Source organism: Chroicocephalus ridibundus, chromosome Z (assembly GCF_963924245.1).
Source record: "Chroicocephalus ridibundus chromosome Z, bChrRid1.1, whole genome shotgun sequence".
Taxonomy (NCBI): Eukaryota; Metazoa; Chordata; class Aves; order Charadriiformes; family Laridae; genus Chroicocephalus; species Chroicocephalus ridibundus.
This window is the reverse complement of record NC_086316.1, coordinates 86,399,115-86,417,251: the sequence shown is the minus strand read 5'-3', so window position 1 is coordinate 86,417,251 and position 18,137 is coordinate 86,399,115. Positions and strand designations below refer to the sequence as shown.

The 18,137-nt window shown below is 46.1% G+C and overlaps 1 protein-coding gene across 2 annotated transcripts in view; it reads right to left on the bottom strand.

The window, feature by feature from the left end:
* WDR7 (WD repeat domain 7) overlaps nucleotides 1-18,137 on the bottom strand; it is a 124,583-nt gene that overhangs the window by 13,815 nt on the left and 92,631 nt on the right. For both annotated transcript variants that reach the window (XM_063319837.1, XM_063319838.1), the window contains 4 exons: nucleotides 17,917-18,034; nucleotides 16,974-17,123; nucleotides 16,277-16,359; nucleotides 11,447-11,546 (listed from right to left, as the gene is read on the bottom strand). In XM_063319837.1, coding sequence (XP_063175907.1) covers nucleotides 11,447-11,546; nucleotides 16,277-16,359; nucleotides 16,974-17,123; nucleotides 17,917-18,034 — 451 coding nt within the window. The remainder of the gene's footprint in view (nucleotides 1-11,446; nucleotides 11,547-16,276; nucleotides 16,360-16,973; nucleotides 17,124-17,916; nucleotides 18,035-18,137) is intronic.

The following is an 18,137-nucleotide window of genomic DNA, read 5'->3' as shown; positions in this document are numbered from 1 at the left end:
CTCATCAGCGTGACCCGGAAAGCAAATTTGGTGATTCCCGAGGCCTCATTCCTTCGCCTCCCGAGGCTGGGAAGTTGGAGGGGAGTGAGGGTATGGATTTATCGTGCCCTCGCCGGGCTGCACACGAGGACTCTCAGATGCGTTACTTGGAGCTTAATGCATGTATTTATATGTGCAAAGCAGGTTTATCTGCGATGCAGAGGCAGATTTGGTGCAGATCAACACCATCCGGGTGGAGAGTTAATGCAGAGGAGTTAGTGTGCTGTGAATTCACACCTTGGCTAAATCCCCACCAGCCTCCCGTGTAGAAGCTGCATATCAGTGCAGTTTACTCCCATAAAATCTGCTGCTAAATTACCACCAGCTAACCAACCGGGCATAATTAAATACTGGTTTTAAAAGACATTTGAGAAACTTGAAAAAAAGTGGCTGTGTTGCTGCTGCATAGCTGGGATTTGCTGTTGACAGGACAAGACCATTTCTTGTTACAGTAAAATTGAATAAAATCCCTCAACGGTATTATTGGCCTTGTTTAGAAATATCGGCTCAGAGTAAAGCTACCACAGCCCGCAGGGAAAAGGGGTCTGCCCCACACACGGTGCCTTCCTCCTGCTGCGAGCCCATCCTGCACCGCCAATAGAATGGGAAGAAGAGTAAAGAGCAAGGCTGGCGTCTGTATCGCTGAGGAGATGAAAACATGAAGTCCTGGTGCAGCCACAGCACATCCCCCCAAGTTCCAGCGTTGCCTCATTACTGTCTCCGATTCCATTCTTATGGATTTTCCCTTGTGAACTCTTGCTTGGGTGAGTCAGATTCTAAAGAAAACAGAACGGAATCATCCCCAGCCGCCCTGCATGTCACCGTGGCCGTCTGCACCCCAGCCGGGGCACAACGGGGTGTTTCTAGAGCAGGACACCGCAGTAAATGCTTGCCCTGGAGGGCAGTGCCACGGCACTCGCTCTGCAGCCCCACGGCTCCCCTTGCCCTCCCGCCTCCAGCCAGAGGAGGAGTTTGGCCTATAAAATTAAAAGGTTATACCCAGTAATTATCTTTTATCTGCAATCTGCGGATGCGTGTTTCTACTAACAAGTTTTCCTGCCTCATCTGAACTTGTCAGCGTGACAGTGTCAGTAAATGCCCTCACAGCTTCAAGATTGCAGGATAACTATCTTTCTTTTTCTACCTTTAAAACGCTGTGTTAGAGAACAGCGTCTTTTATTCGGTAATCAAATTTAACTAAAACAAACCATCTGGCATCAGCAACTATTCATTCTAAAGATAATATGAAATCATTTTCTGCTTTATATAAGAATAAAAATTTGCAAAGGCATCTAGGTACTGCAATAAAATAATCCTATGCACAATTCAATTACGGCTTTGACTGCTGAAGCTCTGATTTTAATTCTGCAGCCAGCCAAATACAGTACCGCGGACCAAACAGTATTGATCCTAGCCAATGTTTAAAAGCATCTTTTGCTTTGAAACAAACCGAACCAAAACACAGGCTTCTCTTTAATCTTCGGGTAAAAGTGTCAGTTTTTATGTACAAAAGCCGGTACCGGCATCACCCCGCAGCCTCCTCCCGGGGAGGCGCAGCAAAGCGATGCTCGTGGCAGCGATGCCGGGGCTCCCCAGCCGGGCACCCCCTCCCCAGGGACCCCTGGCTGTACACGTCATCGTATCGGCAACAGCAAGGACATCGCCTTCAGCAGGTGTCTTTACAGCAGACAAAGTTTTCATAAATCACCCATCAAAATATACAGCCCCATACACAACCCTGCATCATCTCCAGCTCAATGCTGGTGAAGAGTCTCGGTCTTCGGAGGGGCTTCTCCGAGCTTCCACGACTGGAGCCACCAGCCAAGCAGGAACACAAAGTACCCAGGCTGATGGCAACAGCCAAAAATCCCCTAAAAATGAGAACAGCGCTGGAGGTAGATGGATGTTTTCCCATAAAATTCACGGACCTGTTCAGTTTGAGCCCTGTCGGTGGGAAGAGCAGAAGACGTATCTTCTGGAAAAGGCTTCAGGTGCCCAGGTAAGGGGCAGACACCTTAGAGAGCCAGATGAAATGCCTGCTGCCCACCTGCACACGGAGGAACAGCCCCCCCCCCCCAAAAGAATGCTTACGGATTATCATGATTATAATTAACGAATAATGACACTAAATCTGTTTTGGCTATAAAATAGTGCTAGAGACACCGATGAACAAAATATGACTAAGGAACTTTCAGCCGTTAACATTTTCCCATCATTCCAAAATCAGTAACAATCGTGTACCCTAAAATCTAGTTACCTGAAATACACCTACAGTCTGGTAACACTGATTTAGTGTTCCATTTGGAAAGGAAACAGCAGAACATCACTCTCTTTCTGTGTTAATGCACCTCCAAAGAAAGGAATTTCAATTGTATGTTGATGATAATTTACAATCTTATGCAAAATATTATTTGTTTTGATTTAACATCACCTTTTAGTTGCATTCAACCTGCTGAGGGGGCTTCTAGCCTGGCAAAAATGACTATGCATTATTTTTTTTTGGTAAGCATATTCTTAATAAATATATTTCTTTAAAAATAAAAAAAAAATAAAGCAGCATATCTCCTGGGTCATGACTTTGCACAGTATGTAAGTCACTTCAGAAAACCTCAAAACTGTCAAGTTTGTAAAATCAATGGGAAAAACGCCGTTTGGAATGGGAAGTGTATTCAGGCCGGCCAGCAGCGGCAGGAGCGCACGGCGTTGGCGTCCCCGCACTGCAATGTGGCACGTTTATCACGAGATAATCACTCCCCCGGAGGATTAGCGGCACAGAGATGAACCTTGTGCCCCGCAGCACACTTGGGGTGTCATTAGCTCGTGATAACCCCACTCCCTGCCATCTCCTATTGCTTAATTAGGGGTTACAGAGGTTGTAATAGGACTAAAAGAACTTGGGCGAACAGAACTTGCGATGAGCGATACCTTAAGCAGTTCAAAACCAGGGGCTGCACGTGTGTAGTCAACAAAGGCGGAGATGGGAGGCCAGAAGCACGCATTGTGTTTTAAATTAATGAGCTAAAACTCCAGGAAGTGAAGAAATCTAGACCCACACTATGCCTCATTTTCCCTTGGCAAATTTCAATTTTTTCAAGTAGCATTTTGCCTAATTCAAGCATCATGTATAAATAAATGAATAAATTTTTAAAAAGCAGGGTTTTAGGACACCAGCTCACCTGAAATAAATTATGAAGTAGATCCCCATCAAAGACACAAGATCTCCAGGTGTCCCAGCAGAAGCACGCTAAGCTATGTACCCGCTGGAGAAACTTCATCCCGACTGCAAAATCCCAAATGGCGCTTCTCAGCGTCAGTGGTTGGTTTTTGGCCACAGCCTGCCGTTCCCGCTGCCGCAGTGCCTTCAGCGCAGAGCAGGGTGGCTGCAGGTCCCGTGGCGTGGCTTCTGCTGCCTCTTGTAAACAAAGGCCACGTTTGCAGACGGAGCTGCCACAGACCTGCCGCGCTCAGAACTGTTTTCCAATTCACTGCGAAACATCAATTATCTTTATCAAATAACAGTATCTCATCGCAGTCCATTATCAAGATGGAGTCTTATTTTAGCCGGACTGCGGCCCTATCTGTATATCAAGGCTGGCCGCGGTGCCAGAGTGAGTGAAAGGCTGTGAAATAATCAATAATCATCATCAAATTGTGGTCGACAGGTTGTGAGGATGGAAGTTTTTGATGAAACCTCAACCTTTTTTTGTGCAGCTGATAAAGCTTAACCTTTGCAGTCCCTGATAAGTATGACTCAGTTAAAGGCAGCTCTGCATACGCTTAAAACCCCGCCGGAGCCGCCAGGCTGAAGCCGAGAGCACCTTCATACTGTCAGACATCCCTCCGGTCCCGAGCAAGTCAGCGGACACAGAACCACCGCAATCCTGTGTCGGGGTTTTTTTATACAGCCTAAGGAGGACAACGTGTGCCTAACAACCGACAGGAACAGGAGAAAAATTGCCAGCAAGTATTTGTCTGTTCAAATGTAGGCAGCTTTCTGCTATCCAGAATAAAAGCAGCACGCGATCACACAGATAAAGGAAGAAAATTGAAGTATAAAACCATACATGCACTAGGCTAATTGCATAGCAGCCCTTCTGTTAAAGTTGTTATTCTTATTCGGCCCTTTTCTTATGATAATTTGTTTTCGAAATAGAATTAAGGCACAGAATGAGGTTGTAAACATTTTGTACCGGGTTTTCATTTTTGAGCATAGCGTGACTAATCCGCAACCTGAATATAACCTCTGCGGAGAACGGAGAGGTGATTCAGCCATACATTTTCCCTTTTGCCTATCCATCCCTTTCTCTATAAATAGAAACCTGAGGAAATTTGTCAAAAGTCACGTGAACAAGCAGAACGTGAATTTCGAGAAGAATGTACATTTGTGTTTTTCTGGGCTGAAACAGTGATTAGGTGAAGCATGGAAACCAAAAGGGCACCAGCCAAACCACATGTAAGCACAAAGTTATGGCTGTATTTATATTTGCTACCTTAAAAAAACCCCAACCCACCCAACCCAACCCCACCACCTTGACCAGCTCTCCCAGCACTCGAGACAACCGGGGAAGTTCCCTGCTGGTCGGGCTGAGCAAGAAACACCAGAACTGCTGGGCACTGACCTAACCGCTGGAAAGCCTTCGTAAACTTGAACAAATTCCATGGGATCCGGCAATACCATCTCCAGGGATGGTGACTCAACCGCTGCCCTGGGCAGCCTGTTCCAATGCTTAATAACCCTTTGAGTGTAAATTTTTTTCCTAATATCCAACCTAAACCTCTCCTGGCGCAACTTGAGGCCGTTTCCTCTTGTCATCCCAAGGAGCCTCATGTCTTTGGTTTGTCAAGTACGATGGTGGGACTCTGACCACGTTTAGAGCACTCATGTGCAGAAAATAAACTAATTTCTTACGCAAATTAACAGTTAAATATAAAATAAGACCTAGTGGTTGGAAGCTGAAGCTAAAGCAAAGTCAAACTAGAAACAAAACGCAGCATTTTTAATGAAAATCACTAACTCCTGAAATTATGACGTTTCTGGCCCTGGAAAATTTAAGACCAAGATGAGACGATCTCCTGAAGACGCAGGTTGCCCAGCGGTGCCGGATGCCTGTGCAGGAGGTCAGACGTGATGACAGCAGAGATCCCTTCCCACCTCTCTCCCCGCCTCTGCCCGGGGGCCGCCACTCATCGGCTCCCTCCATTTACAATCGTGCTTTCCTGAGAGAGACATCACCTGTGATGAATACGCCCTGAACTGCCAAATGCCGCTCTGGAGACCGCCGATGTCACGCTGATGGATGTGGCACCAGGCACTAGTAAAAAAAGGAAAAACCTGCCCTTCCAGGGCACATGGGTCCCCCCCAGGTGGGGAGGGGGCTGAGCATCTCCCCAAGGGCTGCTCCGCATCCCACCGCGCTGGGAAAGCCTCCTAGGGAGCCTTCACCTCCCAGCGCCTGTCTGGGCACACCGCGCTCTTGGGGGATTTAAAGGTATTTAAAGGTATTCTGGTCACAACCCACTACTTCTCCAGCAACAGAAAATGCTGAACGGATTCAACAGCAGGTACCGTACGAAAACATGCCAAAGTTTAGGCAGTATTTCTAATAATTCTAATTTAAGCTTCAGAACAGAGTTTCTAGTGCAGTTTAATACTAGAAGGCTGCCTATCATGGAACTGTCCTATTTATGGAAAGAAACAAAGAAATCCCCTCAAAGCGGCAGTTCAGAGTAATAATCTAAAGCACAGTGTAAAATAATATTAGTGAAATAGAGGAAACTATTGGAAAGCTTTCCTTCCCATAATCTCCTCCAAGACATGGCTATTTAATAGTAAATTATAACGTAAAGAATTTGAAAAAAGGTGGTTTAGCTTACTGGCTAAAAACAAAGCAGATAACAGTTTGATATTTCTGTCTGCCGTAATTATTTGGGAACTTATTATCAAAGCATTTAAAATTTTGTATCGATCTTGACATTTTCATATCATCTCACTTTTCATAACAGGTTATTTTGTTGGTTTGGGGTTTGGTTTGTTTTTTTTTTCCCTTGAAATCCCTCCCGGCTCATTTTGATTATTCGAGCGCTTCAGAAGCCGCGCTGACCGAGCTTCTCTGCCGTTCGCAGTAACAAAGCCCAGGCGAAGGACCCCCTTCCCCGCAGCCACGCAGGACGCACGGGTCCCCTCTGCGGGGCACAGAGCCAGACCCCAGCGCCTCGCTCACCAAAGGCTCCCCGGAACGCCGGCAGTCATTCCACGGGCGGATCGGCGGCTTCTGGAGCGCGCGGCACTAAGATGGTCTGTTTTATTACGAGCGTCATGGAGACGGCGTGAAAAATCAAGAGCCAGAGGCAGCGAGCGGCGATGGGTCAATACTCTTCCCCGAGACATTGTGTAGATAATCAACAACACGGCCCCGGGTTCTCCGCGCTGCAAACAGCTGAAGGGCAAATCAATACCGCCATGGGAAGGACGGACATTGCCTGGCCCCACTGCCGCCGCGGGAAAGCGCCCCGGAACCCACAGCAATTCCAGCCCCGCTCCCATCCCATGCCGGGCACTGGGAATTGCGAGCAACACTCAGGAAACATTTAATAAATAATGTAACAGGAAAGAGAAAAAGCGAAAGAACCAAATCTCCAGGTTAAATTGTGGTAAAAATTAGGAACAACAACAAAAAAACCCAACGCATTTGGAATTGTCATGATGTAATACACAAGAGCTGCTATTTTCATGCCGATGTAACGCTTTAAAAATAAACTAAAATCCAAAACCCCAGAAATAAGATAATTGCTTGAAAGCAGGATTAAATGTAGAAGAGTTTAAAAATTTTAAGTGTTATAATTAATAAACTCTCTCTTAAAACCATTAGGAAGAATTTGCACGTTAATAGGCACAACAGCAATAATGCAAACCAAAAGCAAAATACTGAAATGCAGATAACTTTGGCTTTGAGGCAGCATTTTACTGGTAGTATTAATAATTGACACCTTCTTAAATAAGTGATACTAATATTGTAGATTTTACTGGAAAAAACCTATCATATATAAATGTTGATTTATTATTTGTTCAAAAAGGTGATCCTTGACATCCATCATTCTATTAATCATTAGATGTAATTTCTCCTTCAGTACATAAAACCACCTTTCTTTGAAACAAAATACGAATGTGCTGGAAGGAAAGAAAACCAACCATACAAAATGTTTTTGTTTCCTATTATTACAGTGAAAATGCCTCCCCTTTTCCTTCAAGCAGGCAGAACATAAGACTCCTCTCATTAGCACCCTATTTCACCTGTAACGCAAAAATAAAGTAACCGCATTTGGAGCGCGTATTCAGGCCAGCCGTTTGCTCTGCTGCTGGTAATTACTACAAAATTCTCTACTAACTACGAACCGTGTTAAATCTGTGACGCAATTTCAGTAACACAAAGCCCTACGCTGCTCAGATCTTGCCATCAACTGAATTTAAAAGGGATTATTTTTGTTAGCATGGCTGCAAGACGTGAAGACCCAACATGTTAAGCTTTATTTCCATCACCGTAACTATGTTAGTATGCATGCGGGTAAGATACCAGATTATATTTTCATGAATTATTCAATGCAAACATCCCCAAATCAAAAGCATCCACAAACAAAGAAATCTCTCCCTTTTCTGAGGATTTCTGCTATTTTCTCCAGGCATCCCTGGAGGATGCGGCTCTGGCGCAGGGGGCTGACACCCGTTGTGGCGGTGACCCCACTGCCCGCCCGCTCCGTCCCCCGTGGGCTGGGGGACAACATCTCAGAGCGAGGTGAGTGACGCAGCAAGGAACTGCTGGCACTTCTGTGCTGAGCCAGCAGACAGGTCTTGCAGGAACGGTGAGCTAGCCCTAGGGCTACCAGCCCTGAGGCCACCAGCCCACCTTGCCCTCCTGCTCTGGCCCCCACTCCCACCACCGCTCCCCACAGGAGAGGGACCCCCGGCAGCGCCAGCAGACATGGAGCAGACACCCCCTTGCAGACAAGGCTCCCTCAGCTCACCAGAGCTTGTGTTTTTGATCTCAGAAATCAAAAACGTTGTCCCTAAAAGCAGGTTTCCAGTTTGAAGCACCAGAGCGGAGGTGCTGCGCGGACAGGGTAGGCAGGAAAAGATGTTCAGCTCCAGGAAGAAGGAAGCAGAAAGCCCATCTCTGGCTCTACTTCTGCATGCAACCCAAAGGAACGGGAGCACGGAGCACAGGTTCCCTCCTGCGAGCACCAGGCAGAGGGCTGATGGAGCACAGTCCTCTATGCACACCAGGCGCATCACCCCATCCCACCCCGTTTTGGGGAAAGGCAAACACGGGGAGCTCGGAGAAACCCACCGTCCTCGCGGCTTTTTGAGAAACACAAAGAAGAACGTTTTGTAGTGATTCCCCGAGCTGGGGGACCATGCGCTGACACCCCTGCTCGGGAGAGTGTTCTGAGCCACAGAAGACCCCCACCCTATGGGACGGCCTCCACAGCAACTGGTAACAAACCACCAAAGGATGGATCAGGAGCGAGCAGCAAGTCTAGGGGAGAAGAGGAGGTTCTGCATCACAGGAACACGCACGGACACAACCACCACACATCAAAAACTGTGAGCCTTGACACACAGTTTCATCTGGAAAAGTAACATTCAGATAAAAAGCCTTTCAAAGCTCTGCTTTTGTGTGGTTTCATAGAAGGCAAGAAGGGAAAGAAGATTTGGGGAAGCCCAGCAGCAAGACTGGAATAAACACTGAAGTCAGTGTGTGTGCAGCCCAGAACGTAAGTGACTCTTTTGCCTAAGGAGGATTCAGAGAAATGGAGAGTACCTTACAGAGAAGGAGCTTTTACAGTTCTCTGGTCTTTTCACCTTTCAAAGCAAAGGCTGAAAGTGAGCGTTAAGGCGGCTTGTAAATAAGGCGGCAGGGTAAAAACCAAGGAGAGGAACCCGTTATTTAAGGTGAAGGTCAATGATGGTACGAAGACTTAACTGTAGTGGTGTGGGAATAAAAAAAGAAAAAAAAAGGGTATTTCTAACCCTTGATATTTAAAGCCATCAATATTCTGGAACAACTTTCCACTGGGTGTCGAGAAACCCTGGGGTTTGTGAGACAGCGCTTGCTCAGCTCTTCCAAAAGAAAATTTGAGCTTTTTCCCCAATTTCAAAACTTTTTCACCTACACAATCCTGAAGTTATTTCACATCTTCTGAGCAGCCTGAAATCTGCAACTGTGAGAAATAACTGAAAAGATCAGAATTGGAATAAGAAACTTGCATCCAATAGATGGCGTTGCCCCCTAATAAGCATATGCATGCCACTGACCACGTTTTTCTACCTCACGAATAATAATAAAATTTGCAAAGAACCCTGCCCTAATTATCCTGAAAGTCCCTTCAGTCATCCCCATCTCTGCTTTCCACGATCGTTTGGAAGCTTGTTAAGAAAGTAAGAAAACAAGTGTTGAGTATTCACCAAGGCATCAAATTAGCGGAGGGGATGGTCGGGCCGATTCCCTGGCAGGAACACGGAGTTCGCTGCAGGAGCCCGGGAGAGCAGGCTGCAGCTGCCACGGAGGAGAGTGCGCTGGGGAAAGGGCTGGCAAACACCAGCTATGCCCAATCCCCTCCTGCAGCCGGTGGGGATTACACGGAATCTGCTTTAAGAGAACCGAAGGAAAAAGTAAAGAAGAGAAAAAGAAGGTATTTCAGCACGCCTGCCAAACCCAGGGCAAATCAAACCAGAGGGATGGTTTCCATGGATGGTTTGTCCCTAAACACAGACGTAGGCACACTTTGCTGTCCTGCCGCCCAGCAGCCCCGGGTGTCTGCAGAGCCGCTGCGGCCCACCAGGCTGTGCAGGATGCGTTACAGACCCACCTGGAACTCACAGTGAAGCCAGAGCTCTGGAATCACCCCCTGTACAACAGCTTCCTCCGCCCACCTGGGAGCCAGCTCAGTAGCTGAAGTAGGAACTGGACAAAGGTAAAAGCGCAGGGACGACAGCACTGGTTAAACGCCGCTGCTAAACGGAGGGACGGGTTTTGTCACCACTCTCCTCGCGCTCTGATGTCAGACATAAGGAAGCGCACAGCCGTGCTCTTCACCTCTCCCTCTCCAGCAGCAGCAGGAATTAGCCGTTAACGGCAAGATGCCAAGGCCTCCCAGGCCGATCTGGAGTTCACACGCTGGATTTCCAGTGGGATGATGCCTACTGACAGGGACTGAGGCCAGTGCCTCTCCAGCAGCAGACGTTCAGCTCTTCGTCAGCCTGGCAGCGGAAGAGGTGGGGAAAAGTCCCGCAACACGCATGGGCTCCTCGCACGGGCAGCCGAGGAGACTATGTGGGAAGCGGGACACGCACAGCTCTGCAGCACAGTGCTCATCCTGGACAGCAAAAACGCTCAGCGACGTCGGATGTATCAACATACAGCGGTTCCTCCGGACCCATTTTTTAGTTAAATTAATAAATCATGATCCAAATGACTTCAGCTAAAGCAAGACAGAGCAGTCCACACTTCCTATTTGCCTGCATTATATAGCTATTTACGAAATAAATCTGGCCATCTTAGCTTCCATAGGACAGCTGCTTTAACAAAAAGTACTGGAACATACAATGCTGTCAGGTATTAGATTTGGGAAATACTGAGTGACGCTGCAGTTCAAGCAGGAAGAAATCTACGCTGCCTTCTCTACAATGCACATTTTGTAAGGACTAAAGATAACAGCTCTCAGAAACAACAAAAAAATTATACTTCCACACACAAAAGAATAAGGTAGATTCAAAATACAGTTATTTTATCCAAGCTTTACATAAAGACTATTGAAATTCAATGAGAACTAATAGCTGATCACATAGTACAAGGAATAATAAAGACATTACCAATGAACTTTTCTGAAAAGGCAAATTGCCATTTAAACATTTTTAAATCCAAGCACTCATTTCAATGTTAGCCTTAAGTATATCCTCTTCTAGGTCACTGGTAACTGGTAAGAAAATATGTATCTTATTTAACCTCATGAAAGCGTATATACCTCAAACATAAGCATAATGGCATTTTGTAGAGAAGAATTTTAGGAAAATAAAAAAAGGTCAGTGCATTTTCTCTGTGACTTCTATAGTAGATATGTATACTGCTATAAACCCTAACTTTTTAAAATCAGATTTTCCATTTATTTCAGAGCAGGGATAGCACCTAACTTCAGGCTTCCATTATTAACCCATCTGTGGCACCCACTCAGTTCCAGTGAATGAAGACAGTAGGGCTCTATATACTTTGAGTCCTTCATTAAACTATCGATCCCCTCAGCATTATCCATAATGTTCCAGCAGCTCAGCATGTCAACTGATGCAGAGCTCGCCGCTCTTTCCTTTCAATAACTTCCACACTTTATGGGGAGGAAGTCACAATGATTTATTTACCTGACATTTCCCGGTCCGGATGTCGTAGAGGGCCACTGAACCATGGCGAGCTCCCACTGCTATTCTGTGACTCCGCTCGTAATAGCTGACCATGTAGAACCTGAATTGAACATTAGAACAAGTAACAGGTGAGATCTGACCTGCCTGCATGATGTTAAAATTAATTTGCAATGCTGTTGGGTAATTAACGTTAGGGCTAGAACAGAGATTTGATTTAAAAATCCATCAGCTGCCAGTTTTCATACTTGGCATTCAGCAAACCAAGCCAACTGATGTTTCATACATCACCGCAGAATCCCACCAGATTTATTTATTTTATTACGGAGTGCTGAACATTTCCGTTGAGTTTGGGAGAAATCTCTGCGACAACCGCCAGGCCCCCGAATGTCCCTGGGCACATCTTGTTTACAGTCGAACACCACAGTAATGCTGGCTGTCAAACGGTTAAACGAGACAATCTTAACACCCTGAATGACTTAAAAGCACTTTTGCGTGAAAATCAAATGAGAAAGAATGAGAGAAAACACAAGGAAAAATATGCAAACTCCTAAATTGTTGTTTGGCACTCGGCGAGAGGGGGAGAGGAAAATTTATCAAACACTCTCTAATCTAATAAGATCCTTCAGGTGAAAAGGAACCGAGAAGCATGAAACAGTCCTTAACGTTCAGGCATTGATTTGAATTCAAACAATTGCAAAATTCAAGGAATTTCTAGACCTCGAAACACAAGAGTCAAAATCCTTATTTCGAATTCAAATCTTTAGGAATATCATCGCGCCTTTCTTCCAAAAGGGAGAGCAGGCCTGTGAAAACTGCTGACTGCATTTCCCATTAAGTTTTAATTTTACAGGTAAATTTTGCTATAACAACACCCGCCAAAGATTTCTAGAATCAGCCTACAAAAATATGCTGCTGACCGCATTTATGGCTTCCAACAACAAATCTTACAATGATCTGTCTCCTTGCTCTTCAGGATTCCCAGCGTGCCATAGCAACTGCTCTCACACAGGTAGGATACACTTGTTTCTGCAGTGCAGGATGGCAGTCGGGAAGAAAAACAGCATGAAACATGGTGTTACGGGGAGGGAAAAAAAAAAAAAAGAAAAAAGAAAAGGAAAGGAAGCAAATCGCTAGTAGTTGTGCAGAAGGGCAGGAGTGAGCAGACTCTCTCTTCCCACCAGCAGGATGGCGGGCAGCTTTTGAACGCTCCCTTTTCTAGAGATATGGAAATATTTCCAGGCCACACACCATCTCTGTTACCTTCTTTTACAGCCAACATCTGCCTCCTCAGTTTGCTTTTCATGTGCCTTTGGTCAGTGGTGGCCACACCACTTATCTATTCATTATTGAATAATAATAGTTTCTCATTTATTATTGAGACGACAAAAAGGAGTGCTTCGAAGGAATCAAAAGCTGTTGGTAAACAGCCAGAGAGCAGGAGAGGCAGGAGCCAGGCAAGAGGAAAAAGAAGAGAAAAGGGATGATGCTGTGGGCAAACTGGTACCCGCAGGGCCCAAAGCCCACCATCCGTGGTGCGTAAGGCACGGGACTGCGATCGGACAGCATTCACAATTTTCACCATTTCATGTCAATCTGCGAACACCCGCACAATTAAGTGGTGTCCCAGGTGAACAGGGAGGGGGCTGCTTTTACGCCTATTTTCTACAACCGGCAAACTCAGGATTTATATATAAACTTACCAAAAAACCCCACACCGCTTGATCATTACAAGTAAAATGGACTACAACTGAAAGTTTCTATATAAAATGTTTTCTACCCCCGTTAATTGCATTCCGCTACTGAATGGGCACAGCCCACTTGTCTCCTCCAACAGCTGTAGCAGGAGAGTATCACACACCATTATACGTAAGCAAACGGCATTTCTCTCCTTACTGCATTTAAATGCCCCGTTAGACAGAGCGCTGAGTCAGTGTTTTTCTTTGAAAAGAAGAATCCATCAGGCTGCGCAACAGACGGTTTGGGGGAAAAAAGCTTCAAGGAAATGGATGTTTCTGAGTTTAGTTTTCTAAAAAAGATTACTCCTTAAACTGACATTCAGTCGTCAGCTCTTTAGCTTCATTCTTTATCTTTTAGTTAGCTTAGCATTCTTACAACCACACACAGATTTAAATATTTGAATCCTTTGCACCCCTTTCTAGCGTCTGCATGGTAGAGTTCAATAGAGAACGATGTGCCAGCACATATTTAGAATATGCTACAAATTTGGTTTTGCATGCTGGAGCATCCATATCCATAGTTGGCATCTTAACGGAGACCCTGCTCCGAGTGCTGCCCACGGCTGCTCCGTGGAGAACCTTCCATTGGCCAACAGAGCACTTTGCCCAGCGCCGGGAGGAATCCACGGCTGGTGCCGGTACCAGCTAACCCTCACCATTAAAGGACGTTCGGCGCAGGCCACCAACTCTTTAAAAATCCAAATATAGCCATGTAAAACACTTGCTATTTTAAATTTGATCTATCCTCCTGTGTGAGCATACACCACCACAGACCGCTTTAACTCGGCAGCCTGCACTAACCACAGGACCTGGCCAAGCAGAGCCCATCAGGGACCGCTCGGCTCCGATGCAACTGCTGTACCTGGAAAATGCTCGAGTCAAACAATTTTGCAGCTTTCAGTATTACCCTTTGCAATTTTAAAGGAATTCTGAAATATTTTGGGTTCATTGCATTGTGCTTCAATACTTCTGTTATTTTGATAAGTGATGGGTTTGCAAGGAGCATGCCAAAAGGTGTTACGATCCTCTATAAAGAGTAACACTCACGGGAAAAACAAACAGACACCGTAATCATACGCTGCAAGGTACAATAGCCAAAAATACCCATCGCCATGGATTTACCTCACCACCACCCATCAGGACTGAGTCACGCCCCCAGCAATTAGCGGCACGACTGCTACATTTGTACAACAGTGAAAAAACCTGAAAACCCGAGAGGAATGATAATCATGCACTTTAACCCAGCACACGGCTGCGCCCAGCCCCGGGCTTAATGCTCCGCTGAAACAGGAACGACGCTTCCAGGGAACGGCGGAGGCACCAACAGCTATTTGCCTTATTGCCACAAGGAAGGTTCTTCCTCCGAGGAAGAAGAGCTTCCACACCAAGCACCGAGACACCCGCATGATTTCGCCACAACAGGGGCGCTCGTAACGCAGAACGGCAGAAAGAGCACTGCGAGATTAAAAGAATTAACAGCAGGATTCTGTCACGGTGCTTCCACTTGGAATCTCTCCAGAGATTCAACCATTTGCTAAAATCTGATGAAAAGTTCCATTGGGCTGAATGATCGCATCAGTGGGATGCTGTATCATTTTTACAATGGCTATAACTATGTAGAATAGGAAATATTACTAGTAATTTAACAAAATTTTAAGAGAACGTAGCACTATAAAAATACAAGAGGAACAGGGAGATTTTTGCACTAATTCCCACTTACCCTTGCATTTATACTTTAAGGTAAGCCTTTTAAAGTATCAGGAAGAAGGAAGATTACCTCTATCAGTATCCTACCTGTCAACAGGATAATTGTTCTTTTCTTGAAACTACCCAGTATTTTAATAGCTTATTAAATTAAAATGTAATGGTTGACAGATGATTATTATAATTTATTGGTTGTACCAGTTTAATAGCACAACTGGGATATTTATTGTAGTCTAAAGATACTGTAAGTGTTCCCATTTTATAAGTCACATTTTGCTATGTAAAAGTACCATTTTCAGAGTGAAGTGGAACTAGCCCAAGACAAAGAGGACGGATGCTGCTGAACTCCCGCTGATGGGCAGTGGGGGCCGGCGGCTGAGCTGCCACCGGTGCCTTTGGGCGTCCTCCGAACTGCCGCGTCACCGACAGCGCGAGCACAAGACAGCCACCACGCTTCTCCTGCCCTTTGATATTTTGTAAGTTCGTACTTGTTATTTTACCAAGCTGCCTGTTATTTTACTGAGATGGAGAGCTTTAAACACTGCCGAAGCTGTTTCCACATGCTGCAGAGCGTGGGGCAGCTCTAAGTCACCAGCAGAGCTCTCTGCACTCTGCAAGGTTTAACTTCAACTCAATCTCCTACGTCCCGTGCGAGCATCCCAAAAACGTTTCTAAAACTGGGGGTGAAGGCAGGCTCTCTGAGGGCAAGGGTGACATTCGCTGCCTACGACAACAATTTTGGAGCACAAGCGGCTCCCTTGGAGGACGCCTGGGAGACGGTCACAGGGCAGCAAAACAAGGCTCTGTTCCAGGAAAGCCCTTGGTACTTTCTATTCCTTACCATCTCCGTTTCACTGCCTCGGCACACCGGGAAGTCTCACTCTGAGCTTACCCGGCTGCGCGTGGCTCGGGCTGAGCGCAGGAAGGCATGGTGCTGACGGCGGTGACTAATTCACTCAGGCAGCTTGTGCACATTGGAATCTCACTTGTTACTCAAGTACGTTATTCTTGTTTTTGTAACGGCCAAGATACTGATAAATCCTTTGAAGGAAGCTGCTTGGCTTGTGTGGCTGTTCCAGGGGAGCAGCTAGGATATATGGAGGGGCAGCAGGACAGAGCTTTTCATGAGAGTACACAATATTTTCCTGGTTTTTGACTTAAAATACCCAAACTTCAGGGAGTTGTTAATGCTTTTCTTTTCTGATCTATATCTCTGTCAGGCAGGGCAGAGAACTAAAAGCCTACAAAGGCTATGGGTGAGCTGAAACCACTCTTCACGTTTGCTGTTTCAAGGGCCAAGCATCATGTAAAAGACCGTTCCACCCAAAGAAATATATCGCGCTAGTGACCGTACAGTCTTCTTCACAGTAGTGTTGGAGGAAGAGCTCACCTGCAGATGGCTGGAAAGCATTCCTGAAGACCCTTTTTCTTAACTAAAGATCCTTCGAGGCAATACATGATGATGTCCATAACCTTGGAAACAAAAGTTAAAATCATTTGAAATACCATATTTTATGTTTCATAATAAAACTTCTACCAGGCAAAAATAGAGATTTTTCTGTGCCTGACTGCATCTTTGATATCTGACTTTAAAATTCAGTGGGGATAAACCAAACAAGAACTGTCTTGCATACGATGGAGTTTACAACAGCAATGGTACTGACAACTGGAACCACACAAACTACTGGTAAACACAAGCTATCGGAGCTCTATAAATAGCTCTGGCTTGCAAAAAGCCTCTGGGCATCAGTAATCTGTTACATCATTTGTACCGTTCTTCAGTATTCATCAGCACCAGTGAATGCAACAGATAAAACCACCCATGTGACCCCCCCCCCAGCGCCTCCAAGCGTCAGCGCCACGAGCACAACGTACCTCCAGCAAATTCTCTTGCTTGCGTTTTTCCCCCCAACAATGCAATTTAAAGGCAATTTAAGCTTTTAAAGTGCAAAAAAAATGAGCTGGGTGCTATAAAACAAACCCTCTTCACACACAAAAAGGTTTATGGTCCATGTAGAACTTCTCCAGGCTGCCACACTATTCACTGCTGCACCAAACCCCCAGCAGATACGGCAGAACAGCCTTACCTCCACCAGAAGGTCCACAACGTCGGTTGGCATCTTCTCGATAAGGATCTCAATGACTCTCAAGATCTCTCCTTTAGCCCGAGCAAGAGTGGTGGTGTGAATATTCTGCTGAGACTGCGTGTTGGCCGCAAGGGCGGTGTGTCTGTGCACCTACCAAAGAGCAGGGTTACACAGGGAAACGCCGACTCGCTAAATATTCTCCATCTGCACTTAGGGTTATATGCAGGTGCTACCTTAAGAAAGCCTGTCCTAGGCAGAATGTTTTGCTTTACTTTGAGACCTAGGGATTATTGCCCCTGCTCAGTTACTCACGATCAGTAGGGCCACTACTGGTTACCCCTGATGTAGTTTTTAAACAAGGGTTTACCTGTTTTAAGTCATTCTTAATCTCCTAAAACTAAAGGTCAAGATAAGCAAATACCTGGGTCTGGATTACATGATTTTCACATACTTGAGCATCCATCTTCAGGCATTAGACGGCTGCTGTATAACGGGCTATTTATAACGGTCCGTCTATTGCCCGAGCCCAGGCAAAGCTCCAGGCTGTGCCTGGGCTCACTGGGACGACTCTCAGCCAGACCGTCCCCAGCCACACCGACCTCCCAGCAGCATCCCTTCCTCCTCGCCCTCCACACCCCACGGCTCAGCCCCCGCTCCATTTTCATCCAGACTTAATGGGGTCACATGCGCATCGCGTAAAGAGAGGAGGATTTTACACATTCCTACTGGAAGTTTATCTAACCAGGGTACAACGAATTAAGACAGACACGACTCATGAGACTTGGCTGAATATCGCTCCTGTCAAAAACGGTGGGGGATTTGGATTCCTGCAGGCACACAACCACCACACTCGCGGCTTCCCTCTGTGGGGAGGGACGTTTGATTCTGTCGCAGAGCCTGGAGCCTCAGCGCGGGCAGGAGAAGCTGCTGGTGCCCTGCTCACCTCCTTGGCGATGGTGGTGATGAAGGCGGGCGGTCTGGCGGTGGCGATGAGGGAGAGAGCGTGCCGCGCCGAGCGGGCAGAGTCGGCGGCTGGGCTCAGGGGCAGCCCCATTGTGATGCTAAACGGGCACCAGACAAAGAGGGGAGAAAGAAAAGGAGCATTAGAAATATAGAGTGAAAAGATTAGAAACAGCTTATAATGTCAGTTCAAGGTCAACGGGA